The sequence below is a fragment of the Microcaecilia unicolor genome, chromosome 12 (genome assembly GCF_901765095.1).
Source record: "Microcaecilia unicolor chromosome 12, aMicUni1.1, whole genome shotgun sequence".
In the NCBI taxonomy this organism is placed as follows: Eukaryota; Metazoa; Chordata; class Amphibia; order Gymnophiona; family Siphonopidae; genus Microcaecilia; species Microcaecilia unicolor.
In genome coordinates, this window is record NC_044042.1 from 64831243 (window position 1) to 64858578 (window position 27336).

A 27336-nucleotide genomic window follows, 5' to 3' on the forward strand; every position below is an offset into this window, starting at 1 on the left:
TCCCTGTCCCTGGAGGGCTCACAATCTAATTTTGTACCTGAGGAAATGGAGCAGCAGTAGGATTTGAACTGGGACCTCTGGCTGTCAACACTGGTGCTCTAAGCACTAGACTATTCCTCCACCACTCCTGTGGATATGATCAACCAGTGGGTTTTCACATAAGATCTGAAAATATGCTTTTCTTGTTTAAGCAATAGGGCACGGCTTGTGCTATTCAGGAGGTTCTTAACACCAGTGTCAGACCAACCACTACAGAGCATATAAACTGAAGGGAAGCTGTGTAACACACAAGCTTTTTTATTCAGCTGCAGACACAAAAACAAAAGAAAGGAATAGTTTAAAGACTTGCATGGATCCATGTCACACCTTACAAGATTATATACCTAGCAAAACACACACAGCTATCTGACAACTTAAACAACATTCAGGAGTTTTGGTTTTGTAAATCCTTTATTTTGATGGGGAGGGGCGCCATGATCTGAAGCCCCCCCCCCCCCCCTTCCATTTCAGGTGTGGTATGCTGCTATCACCAGACTTATCTCTATTGATCCAGCTACTCCCTCTGCATTATACAGCTTTGCATGCTTGTGTGTAGCATATTTGTGCCTTCCCTTATGTTTCACACAATATGTTAAAAAAAAAACTTGGCATTAGATCAGTAGCAGGCTATGTAGATCCTGCTTACTATACTAATGCATTCTTACAGCTTCATCAAAGGAGCTTAGGAATTAGAACACTGGGCTATGAATCAGAGTTCAAAACCCACCTCACCCTCCACTTCCTCAACTACAACTAGGCTGCAACCTGATTTGGGCAGGGAACTAACTAGTGTACCTGAATATATGGCTGAGCCTAACCTCAGATATGGAAAGGCAAATAAAACTAAAATCTTACTTTGCATAGGCAGAGTAGTAATGGGACTCAAATGTACAGGAGCATTAGCCACAAGCAATAAAAGGCTAGAACTTCACTTAGAACATCAGTCTTCTCCCAATTAGTACCTCCCTTCTAGGACTGGCTCTGCATTCCTAGGGTGTGCAACTGAAGCTGTACTTCCCAAAACCAGTTGGAACACCTGTTCAAAGACTATTCAAATTGAAGGCATAATTCTGTCACCAACTTTCTCTGTATGAGTTCTTGTCCCAAATAAACCACCTCACCCATGTATTTAAATACTAGATTCAAGGTATTGTACTCTGTTCCACAATGAAAGTGTGGAGGGGAGGGCCCAAGTTTGATATCTGCTAAGTGTACCACAGCTTATGAAGCTAACAGCAGCAGCACCCCTTCTTCCCACATTCCTTACTCAGAAATGAAAGCCTCAGCACTTGAAGCACTACTCAGGGGCACATTTACAAGAACGTGAGTGAACAAGCTCTTTAGTGTACCCAATATGGGAGGAAGTGGCACACAGTTACCCCCTCAAGATAACGTAAGGTGGCAGTGTTTTATTTTTTGACAAAGTTCTCAGATAGTATAAGATGCTAACCTACACTGCTGTAAGGGAAAAATCCATTTCAGAGTCCCTCCCCACCTACCTTTGTTTTAAACTAGCTTCACATTCGACAACCAGAGAATACTAGAAATCAGACAGGCAAAAATTGGCAGTGTTTTCACCTTTGAGTTAAATAATTCATTTTAGCCAGGTCCCCAGTACTCTTCTTCTCTGGCACTGTAGGGCCTCTTGAGCTGGGCTTAGTCACTACCTGGTCCAGTCATCAGCTCTATCCCCTCTAGGGAACACAGCTGGAAAGTGCACAGCAGGACTGTCACCTCTCTTGTGTAGTCCTCTCCCCCTCCACTGATCTACAGTGGTTAACTCTGAGGAAGGTAACAGTGGAGAGGAGACTTAGGAGGAGTTCCCATAATACAACCCAGTGGTTCTCCATTGTATAACTGTTCCAAACTATACCTACAGCTGCTCACTTCCTCCGGTCTTTCTGCTTTCTGTCCCGTCTTCTTCCCTGCTGATCTGCCAGGGTGCGGGGCATTAAAATTATGCTTCCATTACTAGCATATTGCAGTGAATAGTGATTAGGGGAGTATGGTTGGCCACTTTCATTCCTAAGGCAGTCAAACACTTCCTGGTACAAGTTCTGTACTTTCTGCTTCATCTGCTGGATAGACTTGAGGAACTCAACTTTCTCCTTGAGTAGTCTGGTCTTGTCTTGCTGCAGCTCTTGCACATCCTGTTCCAGATTTAAGATGGTGTCTAGCTTCCTCTTGCGGCAGTTCTGAGCTGCCATCTTGTTTTTGCCTCTTCTCCTAATATCACGTACAAGGCTGAGCTGCGTTTCACTCAGCTGGTATTTGGCCAACATTTCATTAAACTCCTCCACAGGTAAGTTGATAATCTTCTCATTAGTGAATGGGATCTTCAAAGCTCTGGCTCTGTGCTCATCCCGACTCATTTGCCTATCTGTGAAGTCAGCCTCTTTCTCCTTGCTGGTCTTCTTCCCTATCGGAGCTAGGTGGGACAAGTCATTTTCCAAAGCTTCTGGTGCCATATTGTAAGTGTGGTTGTGACCAACATATTCCAGGTGAGGCAAATACTGGAAATGCAGAGGATTCTGATAGCTCATACGGCAAAACTTATTGAATTGTGGCTGATATCCAACAGCCCCCTCTGCTCCTTCCAAGTCCACAGTTTCAGAATCTGAAGTATAGCCTACAGCACCTTCTTCTGAAAATGAGCATGATGAGGATTCTGAGCTGCTAGGAGAGACAGGACTATGGTCTGAGTCCAGAGAAAGCCCAGAGTCTGAATCAAATTCTTCCTCCAGCTGGGAAGCTTGCACCTGGCTAAAACCTTCTTCTAGGGCCAGTTCCATCAAGCTAATCTCATCAAGCATAGCCTCATCTAGAAGGCCCCCCAGCGGGTCTACCAATGCAGGGACAGATGTTTCATTGACTGTGTTGTTCATTTGTGGCTGAAAGAGGACTTCAGTCATGTTGTTAGAGCCAAGGGTTGAGTTGAGATCAGTGGAACTGTCAGGAGAAAGCTGGAGGAAAGCAGAACTGGAAGTTGTATCTCCACTGAAGAAAGAAGAACACGCCGGAGTGCAGCTAGGTAACAATGCCTGATGCAAGCTAACATTCTGGTGGATTGCAGTGCTTGGAGACAGGCTATAGTTCACTGGAGGCAGATCTCCATTTGTGCTGTTGTACAGAGAGTCAGTAGCAGTACGATTCACTGAAACAGCCTGCACAGAAACAGAGTGGATCAGCAAAGTGAAATCCTAATTGGATGCCAACTGCTGCTAACAATGCTGACAAACATGAAAGGTCACCAACACTAAAGAAAGCTGAGTAAAAGGCGCTGTCCTTATCACTAAACTACTTACACACACTGACCAAAGCAAATACAGCTTTAGTACGCATGCACTCACCCACAACCATTGCCAAAAGCACTGCAGGTAGGCAAAGCCAGAGAGCAACTGAATGCAGACTGCAGCTTACCTGCATTTCCATTACAGACATGAGGTCTTGCCACTGCTGCTCCAGATCTAGGGAGGGCCCTGGATCAGGACGCAGAGGCGAGAGGAAGTCATCAGAGGCAGCTGAAGACAGGCCCATGCCTGTTCTGTGCACATCTTCAATTAAATTAGGGGAAACAGCATCTGGAAGCTAAAAAGTATTAATTATATGTTACTACCAAAACGGGATGTGGAGGAGGCACACACTTTCCTGACTTTGATGTAGGAAGAAAAAGCACACAGCTTTAGTATGAAAGAAAAACAGATACCCCAAGCAAAATTTTCCCTTCTTTGTCTGTCCCAAACTTTGCCCCTCTTATACTCCATTTCTGACTGCGCTTCAATAATTTTACTCATCTAGCTAAAACAGTGCATATATTTCATAATTCTGTAACAGTAACTAGAACACACTACAAAGTCTTCCAAAAACTTACCTCAGAGTTTTCCCCAAAAGGAAATGTGGCTTCTAGGAGTCTAAGGCATTCCTCAAGAGACAAGGTTGTCTGATCTTCCAAGCAAGAATCCTGAAGTTGGAAAAACAGTTTGCATAACTTCTGATTAGACTCGTATCTGTCACTGCTAATGGACCTTCTCACCATTCCTAGGGTTACCATATTTGCTCCTCCAAAAAAAAAAAAAAACCCACATGCCCCGCCCACACCACACACCCCTCCCGCCCTCTGTCTACCCCCCCCCCCCCACACACACACAAACCCTTAAGGGTGTCCTATCCTCCCATACCGCCCCTTTGTCCGGAAATCAGAACAAACGGGCAGGCTGGCAAAACCCGCCCGGTTGCCCAGCCATGTTCTCAAAAAGAGGACATGTCCAGATAAAACCGGACATATGGTAACCCTTACCATTCCCTTAGCAGCAGTCTCATCTCATACTCCCCCCAACCTCCTCACGGCTTAACAGCTCTTCTTTAATGAGAAGACACAGGCCCTGTAGCCACATCAGCAGCAAAGAGCAATGAGTGACCTGCATAATAAACATCTTTTGAAACTGAAAGATTTCCCACAGCCACAAAAAAATCTGTGTGTATCTCAACATCATATGTTATTTGGACTACCCAAAAGGACTACATATTACCTGGACTGGAATGCTCTCTCCAGTCTCTCCATCCACTAGCTGGCTTGTGTCAAGGATTTCTTCTCTGTCCCTCCAGTTACTCTCAGTGTCATCACTCGGCTCTTTGTCCACTTCACTGTCCTTCTGTCTGTGGCTATAGTTGAAAATTTCTCTCCCAGCACCAAGATCAATGTCTTGTTTCCACAAAATGTCAATTAAATCAATGTCCTGCAAGGCAGTAAAGCAGTCTGTTAACTGTGGCTCATGGTGCCATTCTGTAAGAAATGTTCCAATGTCTTGTTTCCACAAAATGTCATAAGTACATAAGTAATGCCACACTGGGAAAAGACCATCGAGCCCAGCATCCTGTCCACGACAGCGGCCAATCCAGGCCAAGGGCACCTGGCAAGCTTCCCAAACGCACAAACATTCTATACAAGTTATTCCTGGAATTGTGGATTTTTTCCAAGTCCATTTAGTAGTGGTTTATGGACTTGTCCTTTAGGAAACAGTCTAGCCCCTTTTTAAACTCTGCTAAGCTAACCACCTTCACCACGTTCTCCGGCAACGAATGTCCTGCAAGGCAGTAAGCAGTCTGTTAACTGTGGCTCATGGTGCCATTCTGTAAGAAATGTACCAGCTATTTGCCTTGAAAGATCCTTCTGCCAGCACTGGGTTAGATTACTACTACTACTACTATTTAGCATTTCTATAGCGCTACAAGGCGTACGCAGCGCTGCACAAACATAGAAGAAAAGACAGTCCCTGCTCAAAGAGCTTACAATCTAATAGACAAAAAAATAAAATAAAGTAAGCAAATCAAATCAATTAATGTGAACGGGAAGCAAGAGAGGAGGGTAGGTGGAGGCAAGTGGTTACGAGTCAAAAGCAATGTTAAAGAGGTGGGCTTTCAGTCTAGATTGAAAGGTGGCCAAGGATGGGGCAAGACGTAGGGGCTCAGGAAGTTTATTCCAGGAGTAGGGTGCAGTGAGACAGAAGGCGCGAAGTCTGGAGTTGGCAGTAGTGGAGAAGGGAACAGATAAGAAGGATTTATCCATGGAGCGGAGTGCACGGGAAGGGGTGTAGGGAAGGACGAGTGTGGAGAGATACTGGGGAGCAGCAGAGCGAGTACATTTATAGGTTAGTAGAAGTTTGAACAGGATGCGGAAAACGGATAGGGAGCCAGTGAAGGGTCTTGAGGAGAGGTGGTAGTATGAGTAAAGCGACCCCGGCGGAAGACGAGACGGGCAGCAGAGTTTTGAACAGACTGAAGAGGGGAGAGGTGACTAAGTGGGAGGCCAGCAAGAAGCAGATTGCAGTAGTCTAAACGAGAGGTGACAAGGGTGCGGATGAGGGTTTTGGTAGAGTACTCGGAAAGATTATGGAACAAATCCTCTCAGTCCCCGATATCACAATGCACCCTGTAGTTTCTCGAAAACTTATGTCTTATCTGATAATTTTCTTTCCTGTAGTCGCAACAGATGAATCCAGATACTTGTAGGTTCTCATTGTGGCTCCTGTTCTGGGTCTCTCAGTTCAGTAGAGCTTAGGGGTGTTCAGTGGAATAAGGGCATTGAAAGACACTAAGACACACGGCTAGTGACTGCTGATATTGCGGGGCCAGAGCTAGCATGCAAAAGTTTAAAGGTCAGCATCAGGGTGCCAGACTTGAGAGTAGAGCTGCTGTGGAAAACCCACACAGTAACCCACAGTATTATGGCATGGTGTGAGCTGTCCCATCCATGCCAAGAGCCGTTTTGCCAAGGTAACCAATATAGAACAGTGAAGTAAATATGCCCCATTTCAAACAGAGTGGAGTACACAGCTACACAGCCTAGAACCTGCAAGCTTCATATTGAAAGCCAGACACTGCCTGAAATCCAGTACAATTTATGGCCACACTCACCACAGTGCTGAGAATGAAGAAGCCTCTGTGAAATCATCCAGCTGCCCGAAGAGTCTCATCCTCTCCAAGAAATGGCTCTTCACTAGCCTTTTCTGAGGCTGTAGCTTTTTTTTCATTTTGTGAGGAAGGAGAAGGGAGGAAGGACAGGAGAAGGGTGGGGGAGGGACCCATGGTGAGCAGGTATACCCCCTAAAACGGCACTGCTCAGCCGGACACCCCTAAATTCTACTGAGCTGAGACCCAGAACAGGAGCCACAATGAGAACCTACAAGTATCTGGATTTATCTGCTGCTGACGCTAAAAAACACTGTGTAAAAGTAACATTTACAGAGCCTTATGTACTAGATGGGGGGGGGGGGGGGGGGGGGGCAATAACCACAGGGTTTGCCATAGTAATGAGAGCAAAAGTGCACAGGTATTTTTGCCTGCCTATATTATTGCTTTAGAGAAATCATTCATGGATGCTTGCATCTTTCTCTGAAAATTAAAACATCATTTAAAAAAAATCTTCCACAAGTGCGTACACTATTGAACAATGTTGTAACTTTTTCCACTTGTGGACACACTAGGCAAACCAATAACCAGGGCTTTGAATGTTAACCTCTGTATCTGCCTCTCAACACTCACCTCCGGTTGGGGGGGGGGGGGGGGGGGAGCCCAACCCCCATAGCAATGATCCAGGAATCAGAACAGATCTGTGAGGGCATGTGTAGGGAATATTGCAGTGGTATCCCAGCCCTAGAGGTGTCATGCATGTAAATAGCGTAGTGGTGGATAAAATACGTGATTTTAAAAATAAGATTTTTTTTCAGATTTTAATTTTTTAAATGTTATATAAATAAATGAACATAGATATTAGATATTAATATAGAAACTGAGCTGTTGGTCTGGATAGGCAGACTGGATCAGCCATGGAGCCTTTTTTGATGTAATTTTCTGTATTTAAATAATTTCCTCTAAATTATATACTAGTAATATGCTCATTAACAGCAGTATGTAGAAATGAGCCTGCTCAACTCATGCACATGGTACACATACACAGTCAAGCCCTTTGCCATATCTAAAAATTAAAAGAAAAAAGATGGCCTATGAATTGAGAGTATTTAGGAAGATGAAGTAGATTTGGACAAGGAGGAGTCTAGATATATATGCAAGGAACAGAGGACAGATGGCAGCAGCCAAAAAAGCAAACAGGATGCTAGGTATTATTAGGAAAAGGATGGTAAATAAGACCAAGAATACTATAATGCCTCTATCGCTTCATGGTGCAACCTTACCTTGAGTATTGCATTCAATTCTGGTTGCCATATCTCAAAACAAGATATAGTGGAATTAGAAAAGGTTCAAAGAAGTGTGACCAAAATGATTAAAGGTCAGGGCTCTTCAGTTTGGAAAAGAGACAGCTGAGGGGAAATATGATTGAGGTCTACAAAATACTGAGTGGTGAACGAGTAGAAGTGAATGATTTTTTTACTCTTTCAAAAAAGTGCAAAGACTAGGGGACACTCAATGAAGTTACATGGAAATACTTTTTTTTCACTCAAAGAACAGTTAAAGCTCGCTGTTGGAGGATGTGGTAACAGTGGTTAGCGTATCTGGGTTTAAAAAAAGGTTTGGACGAGTTCCTGGCGGAAAAGACCACAGTCTGCTATTGAAATAAACATGAGGAAGCCACTGCTTGCCCTGGGATTGGTAGCATGGATATTGCTACTGTTTAGGTTTCTGCCAGGTACTTGTGGCCTGGATTGGCCACTGCTGGAAACAGGATACTGGGCTACATGGACCATTGGTCAGACCTGGCCAGTATGGCTATTCTTATGTTCTTATTCAACACAGTGTTCTCCCCAGAACTTTTACCAGATGGATGGAATGCAGGGGGGTGGTCAGTTAAAAAGGTGGCACACCCATCCAAAAGATCCTGGGGAGAACACTAACAGAAAAACTCTCTCTAAGTCAACAGATACACCAAATTAATGGCTTCTCAATGGGCCTGCCCCATACAGAGCCAGACTATATATATGGCACACAAAAAAAAAAAAACCCCACGGAAAAAGAAAAGTGCTGTTCTATAAACCTCGCCTACAGTTAGGCATGATTTATAGAATACACGTAGCGGCCATCCCATGACTAAAATTTAGGCACAGCCATTTATGCCAACCTAAACCTGCTGTAAATGCCCACATCTTATTTAAGCGCAGATCAAGCATATTCTGTAAGTGCACGTAATTTTCAGGAACATTCACTACCCACCCATGGACACACACCTTTTGTAATCCGCACTTAGAATTTACGTGCACCACTTTATAGAATACGCTTAGAATGTTGTGCACGTAAATTCTCATTGACAATAATTACTCATTAGTGGCCAATTATCAGGGCTGATTAGCTTGTTAAACAGTTAAATTGTGTGCATAAATCAGGAACGGGTGCACATTTGCGCATGCAACCTTAGTCGCCATTTATAGAATCTGGTGGACGTCTACCAAACACAGAGAAAAAGAAACCAACTTACAAAAGAACTTGAACCCTTCAGGAACTCTAGAAGGCCCCATTGAAAGAGCATGGAGCAAACAGCAATACCCTCTATCTTTTATGGGAGGAGAAGAACAAAAACAGAACACAAAATCGGGAGAAGAACAACAAAAACAGAACACAAAATCTTCCACAAAACTTCACGGACTGTAAAACGAGTGGAATAAGCCAGCCACACTGTCCCAAGGAGACCAAAGTTTATTCTTCATGGGCCGTGGTTCGACATACAGAGCCTTTGTTAGGGGTTCTTAAAAGCCAGCAAATCAATTATGAAAGAAGGTCGCACTCAAGATTGAGTACTCTTTTCAGCCCAACTTTCTTCTCCTCTGTATGTCGAAACATGGTCCGTGTTGGGTTGGTGTGTCATCACATTTCTTTTGGAATAAACTTTGGTCTCCTTGGACATTGTGGCTGGCTTATTCCACTCCTTTTGCAGTCTGTATAGTTGTGGGAGAAGGCCTGGGTGACAAAGAATAGAAGCAGCCAGACAGAAACAGTTCTAAGAAAGAAAGGAGAGAGCCTCATACTAGCTACCCTGAAACTGCATTCAAAGACAACTCATTCGGATGGATTGACCCAGAAGCTCCAAAACGTTTCTTATTCCGAAATCACAGGGCAGATAGGGCAAAGCAGTCAAACACGTAACACAACACATAAACATATCCCATTGTATACCAAAAGAAAAATACAAGACTTCCTAAGTGCCGAGCCAACAAGATGTCTGTCCCCTGGCCTCTCTAAACAGGCCAAGATCCACCACATGCACTCTGAGGCAATTGAGGCCCAAGGAACTGCCAAGCCTTCCCTGAAAGAAAGCCAAAATTGACGAACCTCCACCCACTGTCCAAGTACACAACATTATCTGCATTTTGCCCAGAACCATGCCAGGATCACGCATCCACAAGAGGAGTTACTCTTGAGAATCTCAAATACTAAGTGAACTACCTACGCTGAATAAACTCTTTTGTGCACCTCCACCTCACCCTGCCCAGACCCGATTTAAGCCAGTAAGGAGTTCTAGAATTAGGAGTAGCTGCCTCATTTATATATTTAGGGCCAATTTGCAACAATAGTTATCCACTCCCACTTGGATAGATCCCACTTAAGTCATAGAAATTTTCAGCAGAACTTAGACATGGCCACTGAAAAATCTAGACATACTTGAGTTTTTGCTGGATGGGAATTGGGACAGGAATAAGATACGACCATCACAAGGGATGCATTTGGAATGGGGAGGGAGGGTTGTTTGTTTCTTTTAGCACTATAGTGTGGAAAGGAATGGAAAATAAAAATGAGAATGTTATAATGTCTTTGTATCACTCCATAGTGTGACCACACCTCAAATACAGTGTGCAATTCTGGTCACCGCATCTCAAAAAAGATTTGGCGGAATTAGAAAGGAAACCTCAGAAAAATGGTAGGAATGAAATACCAAGATGATCCAAAACAAGTTGAGAGACAATCCCAGATGCACTTGTACACTCAACACAAGCCATGTTTCACCTTTTCCAGCCTTCACCAGGAGAAAGCTGCAATGATGGACTGTGATTGGAAAATACCGGGAAATCCGAATAGCGAAAAGCATAATTAGAAGAAGCTGAAATATAGGACATTCTCTTCCTCAAAAAGCAAGCAAAATGCTAATACAGTGTAACTTTTTTTTTTAACAAAGGCAATAAAAATAAAGGGAATGGGACAACTTCCCTATAAGGAAAGGCTAAGTGGTTAGGGCTCTTCAGCTTGGCGAAGAGACGGCTGAGGGGAAATATGATAAAGGTCTATAAAATAATGAGTGGAGTGGAACGGGTAGATGTGAATCAATTGTTATTCTTTCCAAAAATATTAAGACTAGGGGGCACGCACTGAAGTTACAAAGTAGTAAATTTAAAACAAGTCAGAGAAAAATTTTCTTCACTCAATGTGTAATTAAACTCTGGAATTCGTTGCCAGAGAATACCGTAAAAGCAGTTAGCTTAGCGGGGTTTAAAAAAGGTTTGGATGGCTTCCTAAAAGAAAAGTGCATAGACCATTATTAAAATAGACTTGGGGAAAATCCACTGCTTATTTCTAGGATAAGCAGCATACAGTGTACTTTTTTGGGATCTTGCCAGGCACTTGGGTCCAAGAGAGAACGTGTGAGCATGCAATAGGAAGTTTCTCCCTTATATGGTGTGAAGCCCACTGGGCCACCAGGGACGTTTCAGAAATGCTGGGGGGGGGGGGGGTTGTTAGTGGGGCTGGAGATCCCTCATATCTCCAGCCCCCCCCCTCAACCTGTGTCGGGGGGGGGGACCAGACGTCTGCTGGACCTCCAGGCCCCTGTTGCGGGGGGGGGGTCCTCGGTCACCCACTGGGCCACCAGGGACATCTGAGGGATGTTGAGTGAGAGCTGGAGATCCACCAGATCTCCAGCCTCCCCTGTGTCGGGGGAGGGGGGGGGGTCTGGTGATCCCATAGACATCCAGCCCCTGTGTTTGACCTTTGCCCAAACCTGTCAAACAAGTGCGGAAGGATTGTGCCTCTACCCCATGATCAGAGAGAACTGCGTTCTTAAATTTGTATGCAATTATCTCTGATCATAGATCCAGTAATGCCCCGCGCAGTTCCAGCGCTATTTTTTGATCATCTGCCTGTTAGTCTGTAAAGAAACAAAAGTCATGCATTTTCTCTACTGGATACAGTCTCCCCGAAATGCCTTATCTAATCCACCTTCCTTAGACAAATTACCCCTCTCCTTGCAAATACACATTCAATCTCTCAGCAGGTGAAGAAACACTCTGTCCCAAGTCTGTCACATTATCCAACTGTAAACAAGCTTGATACACACTAAGAACAAGTACACAGGGTAAGAAGATCTCTCCCTGTGCTAGAACTCAGCATGCTGAAACCTGCCAGGCTAGCTACACAGCTCATTGTGGTTCTCCCCTCCCTCCCTCCCCCCTCCCCCAAAGCAGCTCCATCACATGCTTCGGGGACTGGTATTTTTATCCTGTCTGCTGTGGAAACATTGCAGAAACATACACTAACACATGGTCCCATACTGCAGCAAGGCAGGAGGAGGAGCACAGGAGGCTGTAATATCAGAAGCTTAAGTAGGAACCAGGCAAGATCTACTCTGTCCAGAATGAAGAAGAATCTAGAGCAATGTTCTTCATTACAAGGTCTGGGGGTCAGTGGTGGCCCCCAGACTTGCTGCTGGCATTCTTCTATGACAATTATACCATTTAGATCTGCTTGAGTTGTGTGCTGCCTAAAATCCCACTCATTCTCACAAGAAAGCCCCATGGAGTTCAAACTTATTGTAAGCTGGAAGAGAAAAAGAATAGCTGTCCAAAAGGTGGCAACACACACAAGCCTCCAGAGATTAAAAACTGAAGAGAAGAGAAAAGGAGAGCCAGCTTGAAGAGGGTGGGGAGTAGAGGACAGGCTCCCAGCTTGAAGTTGGGTGGTGTTTTTTTTACAAACTGCCCCCTCCCCTCCTACTTGAAAAATTGTGAAGATATCGGAACTAGTGCAATATACCAGGGGAATATACAAGGGAATGGGACTTGATATACCACCTCTCTGTGGTTTTGCAACTACATTCAAAGCGGTTTACATAGTATATACAGGTATTTATTTGTACTTGGGCAATGGAGGGTTAAGTGACTTGCCCAAAGTCACAAAGAGATGCAGTGGGAATCAAACCCAGTTCCCCAAGATCACAGTCCACTGCACTAACCACTAGGCTACTCCTGGGGAAAATGCTACAGACGCAGTTAATCAACATTTTATCTGTAGCATACAAGAAGTAGCTCTAAGCTCCCTCACGTACCCATGCTAGAAGTGGATAATTCCTTGTCAAGGACAATGAGAAAACAGGCAACTTCTCACAAAGTAGTCAGCCCACAAAGGACAGCCATGGAGAACCAATTACCCATGTCAGCAGTGGACATGCAGAAATAGCAACAGTACCAGCAAACTTCTTTTAAGGAGTTTGAGAGATTTTGCTAATAGTACTGGGCCTTGTTCTGCCATACACAATCCATAACCATCCGATATTCAGCCAGTGATGAGCAGCACTTTCACTGTCCACCGCTGGCTTTCAAGGCCGTTTCCAATCCGGTTTCATTTTTGACAGTGGCAACTTCAGGTTAAACCAATAGGGCTAAAGTGCTTAGTGGTTAAAGATAGACCTGCTATTAAAATGTGGCCCATTTTAATCACTAAACATAGCTGTTTGGCACTAAATATCAGTGCCTAACTGGCCATGTTGCATGATATAGCCAGTTAGTAGCAAGCCAGTTATCTCCCGCTGAATATGTACAGTTAGGCACTAAAATGCTATTTAACCAGCCAGCAGCCATTCCTGGCCAGTTAAATGGTTTTGAATATCAACCAAAATGTGTATTGGGACCTTCTATATCTCTGAAAAAGAACCCAGCAAACCATAGGCAGCATACTAAAGGTGCAGTGTTAGGACCAACATGGAAGGATTCATTTCAAAGACCGAAAAACAATATGACAAGAGGGCTGGAGACACTGGAACAGATCTAGCAGATATGGTGGGTGCCGAAACAATGACAGACAACAAGAATGCCTGGAACAGGCTGTGTGTGTTTATAGCGAAACCCTTGGGGCAACTCAAGCCCAAACAGAGGTTTGAGGTAAGGCTAGAGAGGGAGATGATCACGTGGTCCTTATCTAGGCTCCTTGCAAAACGATAATGCCCTAGGCCTTATGAAATCCCACCCCGCCTATTAACTTTTGTCTAAGTCCCCCCCCCCCCCCCCCCAATTTTTTTTTTATAAAGTCAATTATATCCACTCCAATACCATCTCTCCCAGAACAATGCTGTAAAAAGTATAAATTAGACATCATACTATTATAACAGATCTGGACAAATCGCCATGGTGATTACAAATTTCCATGCCCTATTTTTGTGGTGGTTTTTTGTTGCAACCTCCACTGGAACAGAACGTCCTTCTCCCTGCAAGTTTCAACTTTTGCACTGGTCTCACCAGACTTGAGAAGAAGTCCAGTGTGAGAGTTCCTGCATCTTGCAGTTCAATCTCAGAGAGTTCTATAGGTGCAGACAGGAGGAAGATGTTACTCTACAGTGGCCATGAACAGCAGGATGAGAATCATTAAAGGTCATATTTACTAAGTCATTATTTTGTTAAATGAAAACCAGGTATAGCAAATGGGGCCCTAAATGAACTGAGTCACCCCCCCCCCCCAACTTTCGTGGCGAAAACAGGGAGGGCAGGGGTCTTGGGGGCTAGCTCCTAAACCAAAGAAAATGCGCCAAGGGCTGTATTAAATAGTGAGCTACACACAGTTTCCAAAATTCCCAAGCTTAGAATAGGGATCACCACGAGCTATCCACAAAATATACAGAAGGGCACAGGAATCTGGAAGCAGGAAGACAGGCTATCAGGCTCCTTCAGATAAGCCCACTGTCATCCACTAATCAAGTCATAATCAGGAGTCTTATGTACTGAGAGAGCCAAGGGTGGAAAAATCCCAGGCACTGGGTCAGTCGGGGGGCCTAAAATTCAGCATTGGCACCTGTGCCTGCCAGCATTCTGCTATTTGGAAAGAATACAATGACATCAAACGTGATAATATATGAAAACTTAAGATGTCACTGTCAGATTTTATAGCTTAACCACAGGGTGCCACTCCCATACGATGAGTACTAATACATCTCTAGCCAAAGTGGTGAACTACATAATTCAGTCACTAGGTTGCACAATATAACTTACAACAAAGAAAATGGAATGAACATCTGAATTTAGTCAGTCCACTGGGACAGGGAGGTGACAACAGAGGAGGAAAAGGCCTCACGGAATTATTTCCAATCCCTCTGTGCATCTCTGACCAGCAGAATAGAAGAGAGTGGTTAACTGCTTAACTACCATGTTTCAATGAATGAAAGTTCCTATGCTGCAAAAGCTGTAACTATTTCTGCTATAGAAATGCGTTAAGGCTATTTTTTGGTGCCATTTCTTTAGAACTTCCTGTCCAATGTAGTCCAATTATCAAAATCTCAATGTGCACCCCCCCCTCCCCTACACAGAGACAGAAATGCCTTATGTCAGAGGTTCCCAAATCTGGTCCTAGAGGCACCACAGCAAGTCAGTTTTTCAGTATATTCATGAGATAGTGCATGCAAATCTCTCTCATGATTATTGATTGTGGGTATCCTGAAAACTGACTGGCTGGGGTGCCTCCAAGACCAGGTTTGGGAACCAGTTAAGAATGTTGGTTGGTTCCCCTAGTGATAAGGCTCTGGATATGCAGTTTGCATTAACATTAGCCAAGTGTTACAGAACTTTCAAAAGAACAGTGGAAACGGAAGGAAGAATCTGTACCACTTCAAGCACCTGGAGTTTTTCCCCTAAGAATACAGGTCAGAATTGGGTGATGTTGAAAATATACATAACCCCTATCTCAGCTCAGCACCATCCACACCTCTTTCTGGGACACAACCAAATGAAAAACACCTCTGGACAACCAAGGTAAAATTATGTATCATACCTGATAATTTTCTTTCCATTAATCATAGCTGATCAATCCATAGACTGGTGGGTTGTGTCCATCTACCAGCAGGTGGAGATAGAGAGCAAACTTTTGCCTCCCTATATGTGGTCATGTGCTGCCGGAAACTCCTCAGTATGTCGATATCAAAGCTCCATCCGCAGGACTCAGCACTTAGAGAATTACACCCACGAAGGGACACTCTGCCCAGCTCACCACCGCCAAAACGGGGGAGGGGAATTAACCCAGCTCATCCCCACACAAGTGGGGGAGGGGAATCCGTCCAGCTCATCCCCGCGGAGCGGGGGAGGGACACCACACCCGCCGATGCGGGGGGATCTGGCTTATCCTGCAACCGCAACCGCGGGAGGAGCTGACTGAGCGGGAGGGGTACAAAGCTGCCCTACAGCCGCACGAAGCGGGAGGGAGTGCCGGCAGAATTTAAATCTCAATCCAGCCCCGTAAAACGGAGGGGAGAGGAATGCAGCAGCTCACTAACACAAACTCGTCTCAACTCTTGAAGAATCCAAGTGAAAGAAGAACTTGAACACGAAGTCCTCCTGAAGTAACTGAAGGCTTTTTTTTTTTTTTTTAATTCTTTATTTATAGTTTTCAAATTTACATCTCATGACATAAACCAGGAATTTCAGAAATATAAACTTAGCTGTAAATCAAAATTACTTATTACCAAAATAGGTTCTAAGTTAAGATTAACAAATTAATTTTAGTCCACAATAAATGAGACAAGATACTAGGAAATTGAAAGGAAAAACAAGCCTATAAAAATAAGCCAATTACATAACGGTAAGGGCGTAGTTGATATCCACAGCCGACGTATCAGCGCTTACTTAGGGAGTCAACACATTTGGTACTTGAACATTTTCCTTAGATGAAATAAACTGTAATAGTTTTTGAGGGGTAAAGAATATATAATTATTTGAACCAATCATTATATGACATTTGCATGGGAATTTCAAAAGAAAAGTAGCACCCAATTTTAACACTCTAGGTTTATGAAGTAGAAATTCCTGTAACTGAAGGCTAAACTTGAACCTAAAATTCAACCAGAATATAAACAGTACAGATATCTGGGAGGGGCTATGGATTGATCAGCTATGATTAATGGAAAGAAAATTATCAGGTATGATACATAATTTTACCTTCCATATCATCAAGCTGATCAATCCATAGACTGGTGGGATGTACCGAAGCAGTACTCACCCAGGGCGGGACATAGAAATCCCTGACCGCAACACTGAAGCTCCAAACCGGGCCTCCGCCCGAGCAGCCACAGTCAAGCAGTAATGCCTGGCAAAGGTATGGGCCTTCCCCGCGGCCACCTAAGCCGCTGCAATGGCTTCCTTGCCCATCTTGCCACTGTAGGCTTAGAAGCCTGCAGACCCTTACGAGGACCTGTAAACAGGACAAACAGATGATCCGATTTCCGGAAATCATTGGTCACTTCCAAGTATCTGATGATGACTCGTCTCACATCCAGAAATTGAGAGCAGAGTATTCCTCTGGGTAGACCTCCCTATGAAAGGAAGGGAGACAGAGCTGCTGAATCACATGGAAGCGAGAAACAATCTTGGGCAGGAAGGAAGGCACTGTGCGAATAGTCACTCCTGCCTCAGTGAACTGCAGAAAAAGCTCTCGACATGAGAGTGCCTGGAGCTCGGAAACTCTTCTGGCTGAAGTGATAGCCACAAAAAAGACTGCTTTCAACATCAGGTCTTTCAGAGATGCCCTCGACAGAGTTCAAAAGGCGGCTTCTGCAATGCTCTTAGCACCAGGTTGAGATTCCACGCAGGCACCACTGAGTGCAGAGGAGGGCGCAGGTGATTAACTCCCTTGAGAAAGCGCACCACATCTGGCTGCGAAGCCAGGGAAGCACCCTTCAGGCGGCCCCTGAAGCAAGCCAGAGCCGCTACCTGAACTTTCAGGGAACTGAGCGACAGGCCTTTGTCCAGACCTTCTTGCAGGAACGCCAACACTGAAGAAATTGGAGCAGTGAAGGGAGAAAGTGAGCCTGCTTCACACCACGCTGCAAAGATACGCCAAACCCTGGCGTAAGCAGTAGAAGTAGAGCGCTTCCTCGCTCTCAGCATAGTGGCGATGACCTTGTCTGAGAAGCCCTTCTTTCTCAGACGCTGCCACTCAATAGCCAGGCCGTAAGACCAAAGGGGGAGGGATCCTCCATCACCACGGGACCCTGATGAAACAGGCCCTGCTCCACTGGCAGCCACAGAGGATCGCCGACTGAGAGCCTGATCAAGTCCGCATACCAGGGACGTCTGGGCCAATCCGGACCCACCAGGATTACCCTGCCGGGATGCTTTGCCACCCGGTCTAGCACCCTGCCCAACATGGGCCAGGGCGGGAACACATAGAGAAGCTCTTGTGTCGGCCACTGTTAGAGAAGAGCATCTACTCCCAGGGATCGAGGGTCCCGTCCTCTGCTGAAAAAGCGCGGCACTTGACAATTGGCCGATGACGCCATCAGATCTAGGCTCGGCTGGCCCCAGCGCTTCGTGATGCCCAAGAACGCCTGAGCAGATAGCTGCCACTCTCCGGGCTCCAAGGTATGGCGACTGAGAAAGTCTGCCTTGACATTCATGACTCCGGCAATGTGGGCCGCTGACAGCTGTTCCAGGTTCGCTTCCGCCCACTGGCATAGATTCATGGCCTCCTTGGCTAGAGGGGCGCTCTTGGTACCTCCCTGGCGGTTGACATAGGCCACAGCCGTGGCATTGTCCGACAGGACCCGTACAGGCTTCAACACCAGTACCGGGATGAACTCCAACAACACCAACCGAATGGCTCTGAGTTCCAGGAGGTTGATAGACCACTTGCCTCTGCAGGAGACCAGAGCCCCTGCGCTGTCCTTCCCAAGCAGTGGGCTCCCCAGCCCATCAAAGAGGCGTCTGTCGTGACGACAATCCACTCCGGGGTCACCAGAGGCATTCCTGCAGACAACTTGTCTGTCTGCGTCCACCAGCTCAGCGCCTTGCGCACTGCTGGGTCCAAGGGAAGGCGCACAGCATAATCCTCCGAAATCGGAGTCCAGCGCAGCAGCAGAGATTGTTGTAGTGATCTCATATGAGCCCTGGCCCAGGGCACTACTTCCATCGTGGCCGTCATAGAGCCCAACAGCTGCACGTAGTCCCAAGCCCGAATAGGAGAGGCTACTAGGAACTAGTCCACCTGAGCCTGAAACTTGACAATCCGATTGTCCGGCAGGAACACTCTGCCCACTTGGGTGTCGAATCGAACTCCCAGATACTCCAGGGACTGAGTCGGGCGCAGCTGGCTTTACTCCCAGTTGATGATCCACCCCAGGGAGCTCAAAAGAGCAACCACCCGGTTCACAGCTTTGCCGCACTCTGCATAAGAGGGGGCTTGGATCAACCAGTCGTCCAGATAAGGATGGACTTGAACTCCTTCCTTCCTCAGGAAGGCCGCGATGACCACCATTACTTTGGAGAAGGTCCGCGGAGCAGTAGCCAACCCGAACGGGAGGGCTCTGAACTGGAAGTGTCGGCCCAGGACTGCAAAACGCAGAAAGCGTTGATGAGGAGGCCAGATGGGAATATGCAAGTACGCTTCCTTGATGTCCAAGGATGCCAGGAACTCTCCTGCCTTCACTGCCGCTATAACAGAGCGGAGGGTCTCCATGCGAAAGTGCCGAACTTTCAAGGCCCAATTGACCCCTTTGAGGTCGAGGATAGGCCGTATAGAACCTCCTTTCTTTGGTATCACAAAGAAAAAGGAGTAACATCCCTTGCCAAGCTGATTTTCTGGCACCGGAACGACCGCCCCCAGGCGGATCAGATTGTTCAAGGTCTGCTGCACTACCACAGCTTTGACCGGAGACTTGCAGGGAGAGAGTACAAACCCGTCTTTTAAGGGTCGGCAGAACTCTAGCTTGTAGCCGTCTCTGATGACTTCCAGCACCCAAGCGTCTGAAGTTATTGTGGTCCACTCGCCCATAAACGAGGACAGCCGTCCTCCAATCTGCACTGGGGCGTGGACCAAGGCCCCGTCATTGGGTACGAGACCCTGGGGGAGGACCGGAGGGAGCACCTCTGGGACGGCGGTCTCTGCGAAAGGAATGCTGCTTGGGGGAGAAGTTCCTCTTGAAGGAAGAGGGGGCAGAGGAGCCCGACCTGCCCGGGCGGTACCGACGGGCTTCCTGAAACCGTCCTCTGGAGGTACCAGGGCGAGTACTAGCCCGAACCCTGACCTCTGGTAACTTCTTGCCCTTAGACGTGCCGAGATCGGTCACGATTTTGTCCAGCTCAACCCCAAAGAGCAGCTTGCCTTTAAAAGGCAATCTAGCCAGGCGGGATTTAGAGGCGTGGTCAGCAGACCAATGTTTCAGCCAAAGCCACCGCCGCGCAGAGATTGTCTGAGCCATGCCTTTCGCTGAGGCCCTCAAGACATCATACAGCAAGTCTGCCAAATAGGCTAAGCCCGATTCCAGGGCCGGCCAATCAGCCCTCAAGGAAAGATCCGAGGGGAAAACCCGCTGCACCATAGTCAGGCACGCCCTGGCCACATAGGAGCCGCAAATTGAGGCCTGCAAATTTAAAGCAGCTGCCTCAAAAGACAACCTTAAGGCCGCCTCCAATCTTCTGTCTTGGGCGTCCTTTAGGGCCGTGCCACCTTCCACCGGCAACGCCGTTTTCTTAGTCACCGCAGTGATTAAAGAATCCACGGTAGGCCACAGATAGGCCTCACGTTCACTTTCAGTCAAAGGATAGAGGCGGGACATAGCCCTAGCCACTTTAAGGCTCGCTTCCGGGACATCCCATTGAGCCGCAATTAAGGTGTGCATGGCAACATGCACGTGGAAGGTTCTAGGCGGGCGCTTCGTCCCCAGCATAATGGCAGAGCCAACAGGGGCTGAGGGAGAGACGTCCTCCGGAGAGGAAATCTTCAAAGTGTCCATGGCCTGTACCAACAGGTTGGACAAATCCTCTGAGCTAAAAAGCCGCGCTGCAGAGGGGTCATCCGCTCCATCCGAGCGGGGATCCGTCTCCTCCAAGGAATCCGCAAAGGACCGTTGGGAGACCTCAGATACGCTGCCCTCATCTACATCGGAGGAGACAAAGTCCTCCAAGGCCTGGGAATCAACCCGAGGGCGTTTACCTCTGGGAACCTCAACCTCTTTACCAGACGAGGGAGCAGGGGCAGCGTTTTGCATAAGGAAGGCCTGATGCAGCAGCAAAACAAACTCGGGGGAGAAACCCCCCAGACTGTGTACTTCCGCAGCCTGGGCAACAGCCCTAGACGCACCCTCAACCGGCGCTCGCAAGAGCGGGGGAGAGACATGCTGCGCATCCAAAATGGCGTCCGGCGCGACACTCCGCGAAGGAGCCACCCGGGAAGAACGGCGCTTAACTTTAGCCGCTTTTGTGCCGTCGCCCAAATTAAGGGCGTTCATGGCATTAATGTCTCCAACCTCAAGGGCGGCCCAAGAAGAAGCCGTCCGAGCCGCGTGGCCGGCCAAGATGGCGGAGGCGAGGAGCGGGGGATGGGCGTTTATGGCGTGAAAAATCGCCATGCCGGAGGAAGGACCATCGGCCACGAAACTGTCACCCAACAAGGGCGAATCAGGCTTTAAGACCCCCGCATCCCCTCTAGAAGCGCCCAAGCGATCCGGGGAGCGACTCTTTACGCCCTCGCCCTCCGACGCCATATGCCACGTGGAGATAAATCGGGGAACCCCCTGCCCGCTATAAAAAGGTAAAAATTACCTGCTGTCCGCTCCGAGCTGTAACAACCTGGTGTCCCAGTGAGTAGCTGCAATAAACGTTTAAATAAACGTCGAAATAACGCCTTTAAGGACGTTCAAAATTTTTTTTTTTTAACGGAGCCAGCGGGAGGGGGGAGAAAAGGAGGGACCTGGCACCACCAGGTTTGCACTTGCTCAAAAGAGCCCTCAACCCCAGGCACTCAACAAAACCTAAAAATTAGGCTTGGAGGCCTAGCCAGAGCTGCTGCTGTGTGTGACCACCACCTGCTGAGATAGAGAACATACTGAGGAGTTTCCGGCAGCACATGACCACATATAGGGAGGCAAAAGTTTGCTCTCTATCTCCACCTGCTGGTAGATGGACACAACCCACCAGTCTATGGATTGATCAGCTTGATGATATGGAACACTAAAGCAGTAGTTAACAGGAATGAGAGAGAAAAACATGACCAGAAGGGCTGCTGAGAGACAAAGCTGGGACCTGGGGGCCCTACCACCACTGCCCCCCCCCCTCCTCCTGCAGCAGCGAGAGTGTTCTGTCGGCTACACGTCCTTTTTCCTGCCGTGTCCCGCCTCCTGTGAAGTAACTTCCTGTTTCCAACAGACAGGACGCAGCAGTAAGAAAGATCTGTGGCCGGCACAGCAGTCTCTCTTCATCGCTGACGGTGGGCCCTCCTCAGAGACCGGGCCTGGGAAATCTTGCTCCTCCTCCCTCAGCGTCCCTGATGACTGGTACAAATCTGACAGGGAGATGTCTTTTGGAAAGGAGTACAGAAATCACCAATGCCACATAGACCTCTAGTGTTTATACTAGCTCAAAAATCCTTATCCCAATCTTCGGGCACCCAGCAGACATCAAGAAGGTTTAATAGACAGGAGATGAAGTGAACATCAGAATGCTGAAACCAATTAGGTCAGTCTAAGTTTCCTCTTCCCTGTGCAGCTGTCATCCCCATTCACTCAAAACAAAGCAAGCAAACCTATGAGCTGCTGCATCCACCTTGTCTTTCTTTATTGTTGGTAGCATTTTTATTTAATCTCACTTATATTTTCAAACATGCCATCTTACACAGCATATGAATGTACACAGAGGAAGTGTAATAATGGAATAACTTTTCATAGGTAGAGTAGTAATTTGTGGTAAATTTTAATCAGTGGTCACTTGGAGGGGCTGGTTACAGGGACACCCTAGCATGTGTTATATTCGTACACAGATTTTTTTTCTCCTGCTAATGGGCCACTAAAGCAGATATATATTATGAGAATCAGGTGCTCAGCATTCTGAGTTTCTATTTATTCATGACATTCATATCCTGCATTTAACATGTATTAGGTTGAAACCAGGGAGCATTTGAAAGCTTTTTTTTCCCCTGTGCCAAGATCAAAAGAGAAAGATGGTTTGTGGGAACTTGCTCCTTCTATTTTGAAGAATGCAGTGATATATTATAAAAATTCACTTATTATTTACTACTGGTTGATATACAGCAGAAGTTAACAGTCAATCAACTTCATGCTTTGTAATATAATTTTTAATAGCATTTTCTCAATTACCCAAATACAAATGAAATTATAATGTTAATTATACGACGGTGTCTGCCTGTTATGGTAATTAGGATAACCTGGTCCTGGAGTTACCCAAGGCAGTCAGGTTTGTCAGGATAGTGACAATGAATATTCATGAGAGATCTGCATACAGTGGAGGCAGTGCTTGTTATGAAATAGTTTGAGTCCTACTGATCTATACATCTGTTGTGTTATTTTGGCGGGTGGAAACAGTCAGGTGGGCTTGCAGGGAGGGAGGGGTGTACAGAAGGGTCCTTGGGGTACGTTCTCTGTAAAAGTTTTCATTGTGCCATGTTGGATGGGTTACTGTTTTTTTCTTGTTCTTTATGAAGCTTATCAACCAATATGTTTTGCTTTTAATAAAGATGATTAAAACATAAAAAATAAGTTTTGGATGTTACTCAATTCTATTATTCTGTCACATTGTATTTCCAGTTTTGGCACAGTATAAGCCATCACAAGAACAAAATATAAGAAAACCAATGGACTGCATTAGGGGCTTACAGCTCATTTAGTTATGTAAACTTCTACAAAACAGATGAAGATGTGATTCCTTGAGCCCCAATGAAAGGAGAGTTTAATTCTACTTCCATTTAATTTCAATATACTCCATCATCTTTATAACACATGGCTTCCCAAGGCAGATTACAACAACATTTAAGATGAACCCATCAGGAAACAGGATATCCTCACTGAAATTTGGCCATCTGTATTGTATACAGTTTATTTAGTTTTTAGTGTAGAAAAAGGAGCACAAAATACAGAGTTTAAAATTGCTGTTTCTAACAGCTATAATAATTTTAAGCTGTTTTAGTGATATTCAATTGTTACTTCATGATATTTATATTTACATATGGGAAGCTTTCAAATAAATTAAAGAGCTGCCCAATAAGTTAAAACAAACAACAACTTTTGTCCCCCACCTTTTAAGGCACTGCCTATTCAACTGAAACAACTTTAGACTTGTTACAGATGGACCAACAAAAAAAAAAACAATATGGATGCAGCAGCTCTTAGGTTTGCTTGCTTTGTTTTGCGTGAACGGGGATGATGGCTGCGCTGAGAAGGGGAAACACAGACTGTCCTAATTGGCTTCCTTGCTTACAGTGGACTAGGTAGGCTCACTTCCACTCCTGTTTATTAAGCCTCCTTGGCAGACATCAACCTATGCCAGGTTCTCTTGTAATCCACACTGGGGCTTTTCTTATTGCTGCATTCTAAGCCAATCTCAATCTTATAAACATCATATGAAACATAACAGTACTTACCTCTTTGGTTAGGTCTCCGCTGGTTAATGGTGCCACAGCTCCCAGGGCCTCCAATTCCTCACCGTACACCTGCTCAAGAGAGCCACTTTCTCTGGGCCCCAAATCAGGGCTCAGCACATCCTGCAGCCCACTGGGATTCTCCAAGGCAATGCTAGGACTGGGCTGAGTACTGGACACTGAACTCTCCTGTTCCCTGTGAACCAGCCATGTATCCACTGCTGTGCCAGGAACCTGCAGCCGATCGAGGGCCCTCACCTGGTTAAGAAGCCGGCGCGTAGTGAAGTAATAGTCCAGGTCCACACTCTTAGGGTGGATGCCATAACCATCTAATGTGTTCCTTAGATTATGGAACTGGGCAGGGGAGTAAGCTGAACTAGGGCCCAGGATGATTTCTCTCAGGGGAGGCAACTGGAGATCCAAGTATGTGTCCACGTCCAGGCGCACACCAATTAAACTCAGCAAGATAGTGAACTGAATGAGACCTTCTGTGAAATACTTCTTCAGAGAAAGCATTTCTGAAGAAACCAACAGGAAATCAAAATATTAAATCAGCCACACAAAAGATCTTCAGCCTCAAGTCTTCCCCCAAAGAAAAGAAACTGTCACAAGGCAGACATTATGAAGGATCTCACCGGCATGCTTCCCATTTTTCTGCTTCTCAGTGAAGAGAATTCTTGAAAGAAAGTGGAAAACTAGGTTTTCCCATAGAAGAGCAACCTCTGAACCGTGTCCTGCTCACACTTGGCTTGTGTTTCTTCCTTGTATTAAGAAATAAGCCAGCTCTTTCAAAAGCCACTCCTTGGTGTTAAATACAAGCTTCATGTGACTCATTCAGTACTGGCAACTTCTTATAGAAAGAATCTGCTCACTCTGCCTCTTCCCTGCCACCTCTCCTGGGCAGTGGGTCACTGCTCTCCTCTCTTTAAAACTCAAGATGACTTCCAAACCAGTCTCAGTCAGGCCTTTTCTCTCTTTGTTTCATCAGTAAACATACACAAATATTTTCCTTAACACTAGGACAGAAAAAAAACAAAATGTCACAAAAACATCAATATTAGCACTCTACAATATACTATGGGGCTGGTTAACATACAGTAACACACAAGGGAGCTCATTTTCAAAGCACTCGACTTGCAAAGTTACATTGGGGCTCATTTTGAAAGCACTTAGACTTAAAATTCCACAGGTTGCTATGTGACTTTGTAAGTCTAAGTACTTTGAAAATGTTCCTCAGTGTAACCTATGGAACTTTATAAGTCTAAGTGCTTTGAAAATGAGCCCCAATGTAACTTTGTAAGTCTAAGTGGTTTAACAATATGCCTCTAAATCTATAAACAAACACAAACAACAAGAATATTCCATTGTGAACGCCTGTAAAATGTATAAGTAAAGTTGAAGGCATGATACTCTAACAATAAAAACTAAATCCTGCACTCCTATTTTTAGTTCCCTGACTCAATGTCCTCTTCTCAGGAAGGCAGCAGGAAACCAGAGCCATGCTGTAGATATCCCAGTGTCCATTCAGCTCCCACACCACTAAAATCAAGCCCAGGGATGGAAGTGACGTCCTGTGCCAAATCTACCCATCTCAAGGTACCCATCTGCTACTTGCTTTCAACCCAACCTCACCTTCTCATCGTGATCAATTTTTCCCTCATCTATACCTTCATGGGCATCTAAAGTAATAATATTCTCTTTTCTGTATTAAGGTCAAGAAATAAAAACAAAGTGACCCTTTTTTATTGGACTAAATAGAAACATCCCTCAGCTAGCTGTCAAGTACTACAACCCCATTCAGCAGGTGAGGGAGGAAAAAAAGCAAAATCGGTAAAACTTAAAAGGCATTTTTTCAGTAACTTCTTTCTGCTGACACCTATGAGAGTCTAACAGTCTAAGACTGCAGAACGTATACATAAATACGATTCTGAACTCTCAAAAAGTTAATTTGCTCTCTACAGAAAAAAAAATCCCTTTACTTTATTTTGCTAGATTTGAGTGGGCCATTTACTTAATAAACACAAAGTCGTGTAGCTGTGACCGAGTTCACCCGCAAGCTTACAAGTGTACTATATGTTTTGATTTACCTTTGAAATTCTGCCTTATTATAGGGTGGTATCTACTAACAGCGCGCGCAAACGTCGTCGACACACATTATCTACAAGAGTGTTAAACAACTCACGTCAACAATATTAGCCTTTACTGTTAGTAAATTGCCCACTAGTCCAATAAAAAGAGCTCAGCCACCCCACATAAGATTTTCCGTCACTCCCCATTCAACACGTGCAATCCCCACTCAACACGTGCAATCTCTAGTCGCCCAGAGGCCGCATACCCCCTTTGTAACCCAGAGGGCAACCCCTCCATCCCAAGAGCCTCTCACTACACCCCCAACCATCCCAGCCCTCCATAAACTCGATCATCCCCACACCGCCTAAACAAGGTTTTTCTAGTATAGACGGGCTCCAGAGATCACCTGCTAACCTCTCATCTACCGGTTTGGGCGTTCCGGGTAATAGACTGGCCCCATGCCTACCTCCCGATCCCACGGTCAGTGTATGACGCCACCACGGCGCACAATCCCACCTCTCTCTTAGCACAGTTTAGTTTCCGCATTACCTGGACAACGCGGATTTCTTAGATTCCCAACCACCAACCACAAGATCCCAAACGCTAATACAGAGCATACAACAACCAACCATAGCTACCACAATCCTCCCACTCCCGCCCTCACACAAGCAGACAAGACAGAACATCCAATCGCAACAATCCGTCCGCTATCAACACCGGCCCTTTCTCACGCGACAATGTTACACGACAGAGCGAACAGCCTATCCTAGGCGCTCTACAGCAGTCTTCCGAGAGCTGTTAGCCAATAGGAAGCAAGGCTACTAGTCAAGGTAAGAAAACAACTACCAAACTAATCATTTCGTTGCAGCTTTGTGTTTCTTCGCCTAACAGCACCCAGAGGACCTAGGTGAGACCCACATCGACTATCCTAGATCCCCCACCCAGTCACCCACCGTGACTTGCAGAAAGTGCCGGAAGTCTATCGAGGCAAGCAGCACGCCTGCGCTGACGCTCCCGGCACATTCTGGAAGGATCCGTGCGCGTGACGTCACTGCGTGCTGCGGCAATGCGTGCCAATGCCAATTAAGTGCGTGGTCGCGGAAATGGCGTCTTGTGTGAATGGTGCTTCTACTATGCCCTGCTGCTTTCCTTGATGAGCTGAGCTCAATGGCT

At 45.9% G+C, this 27336-nt stretch overlaps 2 protein-coding genes across 8 annotated transcripts in view; one reads left to right on the top strand and one right to left on the bottom strand.

Moving 5' to 3' along the window:
* Window positions 1-281: 281 nt before the first annotated feature.
* Window positions 282-27194, bottom strand: NFE2L1 (nuclear factor, erythroid 2 like 1). Of its 7 annotated transcripts, none has more exons than XM_030221451.1 (6): window positions 27117-27194; window positions 24097-25109; window positions 4569-4775; window positions 3911-4000; window positions 3460-3627; window positions 282-3203 (listed from the first exon to the last, which is right to left on the bottom strand). In XM_030221451.1, exons 2-6 carry the CDS (start codon window positions 24607-24609, stop codon window positions 1923-1925), a joined length of 2259 nt encoding a protein of 752 aa, XP_030077311.1. In that variant the 5' UTR covers window positions 24610-25109; window positions 27117-27194; the 3' UTR covers window positions 282-1922. The 7 variants fall into 7 exon arrangements, with proteins under 7 accessions (XP_030077311.1, XP_030077316.1, XP_030077310.1 ...); XM_030221456.1 differs by lacking the exon at window positions 27117-27194 and adding an exon at window positions 27010-27037; XM_030221450.1 differs by lacking the exon at window positions 27117-27194 and adding an exon at window positions 26713-26816.
* COPZ2 (coatomer protein complex subunit zeta 2) overlaps window positions 26913-27336 on the top strand; it is a 42634-nt gene continuing 42210 nt past the window's right edge. The window contains exon 1 of the mRNA XM_030221460.1: window positions 26913-26993. The gene's annotated coding sequence lies outside the window, so the exon portion shown is untranslated. The remainder of the gene's footprint in view (window positions 26994-27336) is intronic.

Bases quoted from the DNA above. Each gene is read 5' to 3' on its own strand.
- NFE2L1 (XM_030221451.1), bottom strand. From the start codon at position 24,609: ATGCTTTCTCTGAAGAAGTATTTCACAGAAGGTCTCATTCAGTTCACT. The intron at 4,776-24,096 runs GTAAGTACTGTT...ACTGCCTTGCAG, and splicing joins GCGGAGACCTAACCAAAGAG to GACATTGATTTAATTGACAT. The intron at 4,001-4,568 runs GTAATATGTAGT...TTCCAACTTCAG, and splicing joins GAGAGAGCATTCCAGTCCAG to GATTCTTGCTTGGAAGATCA.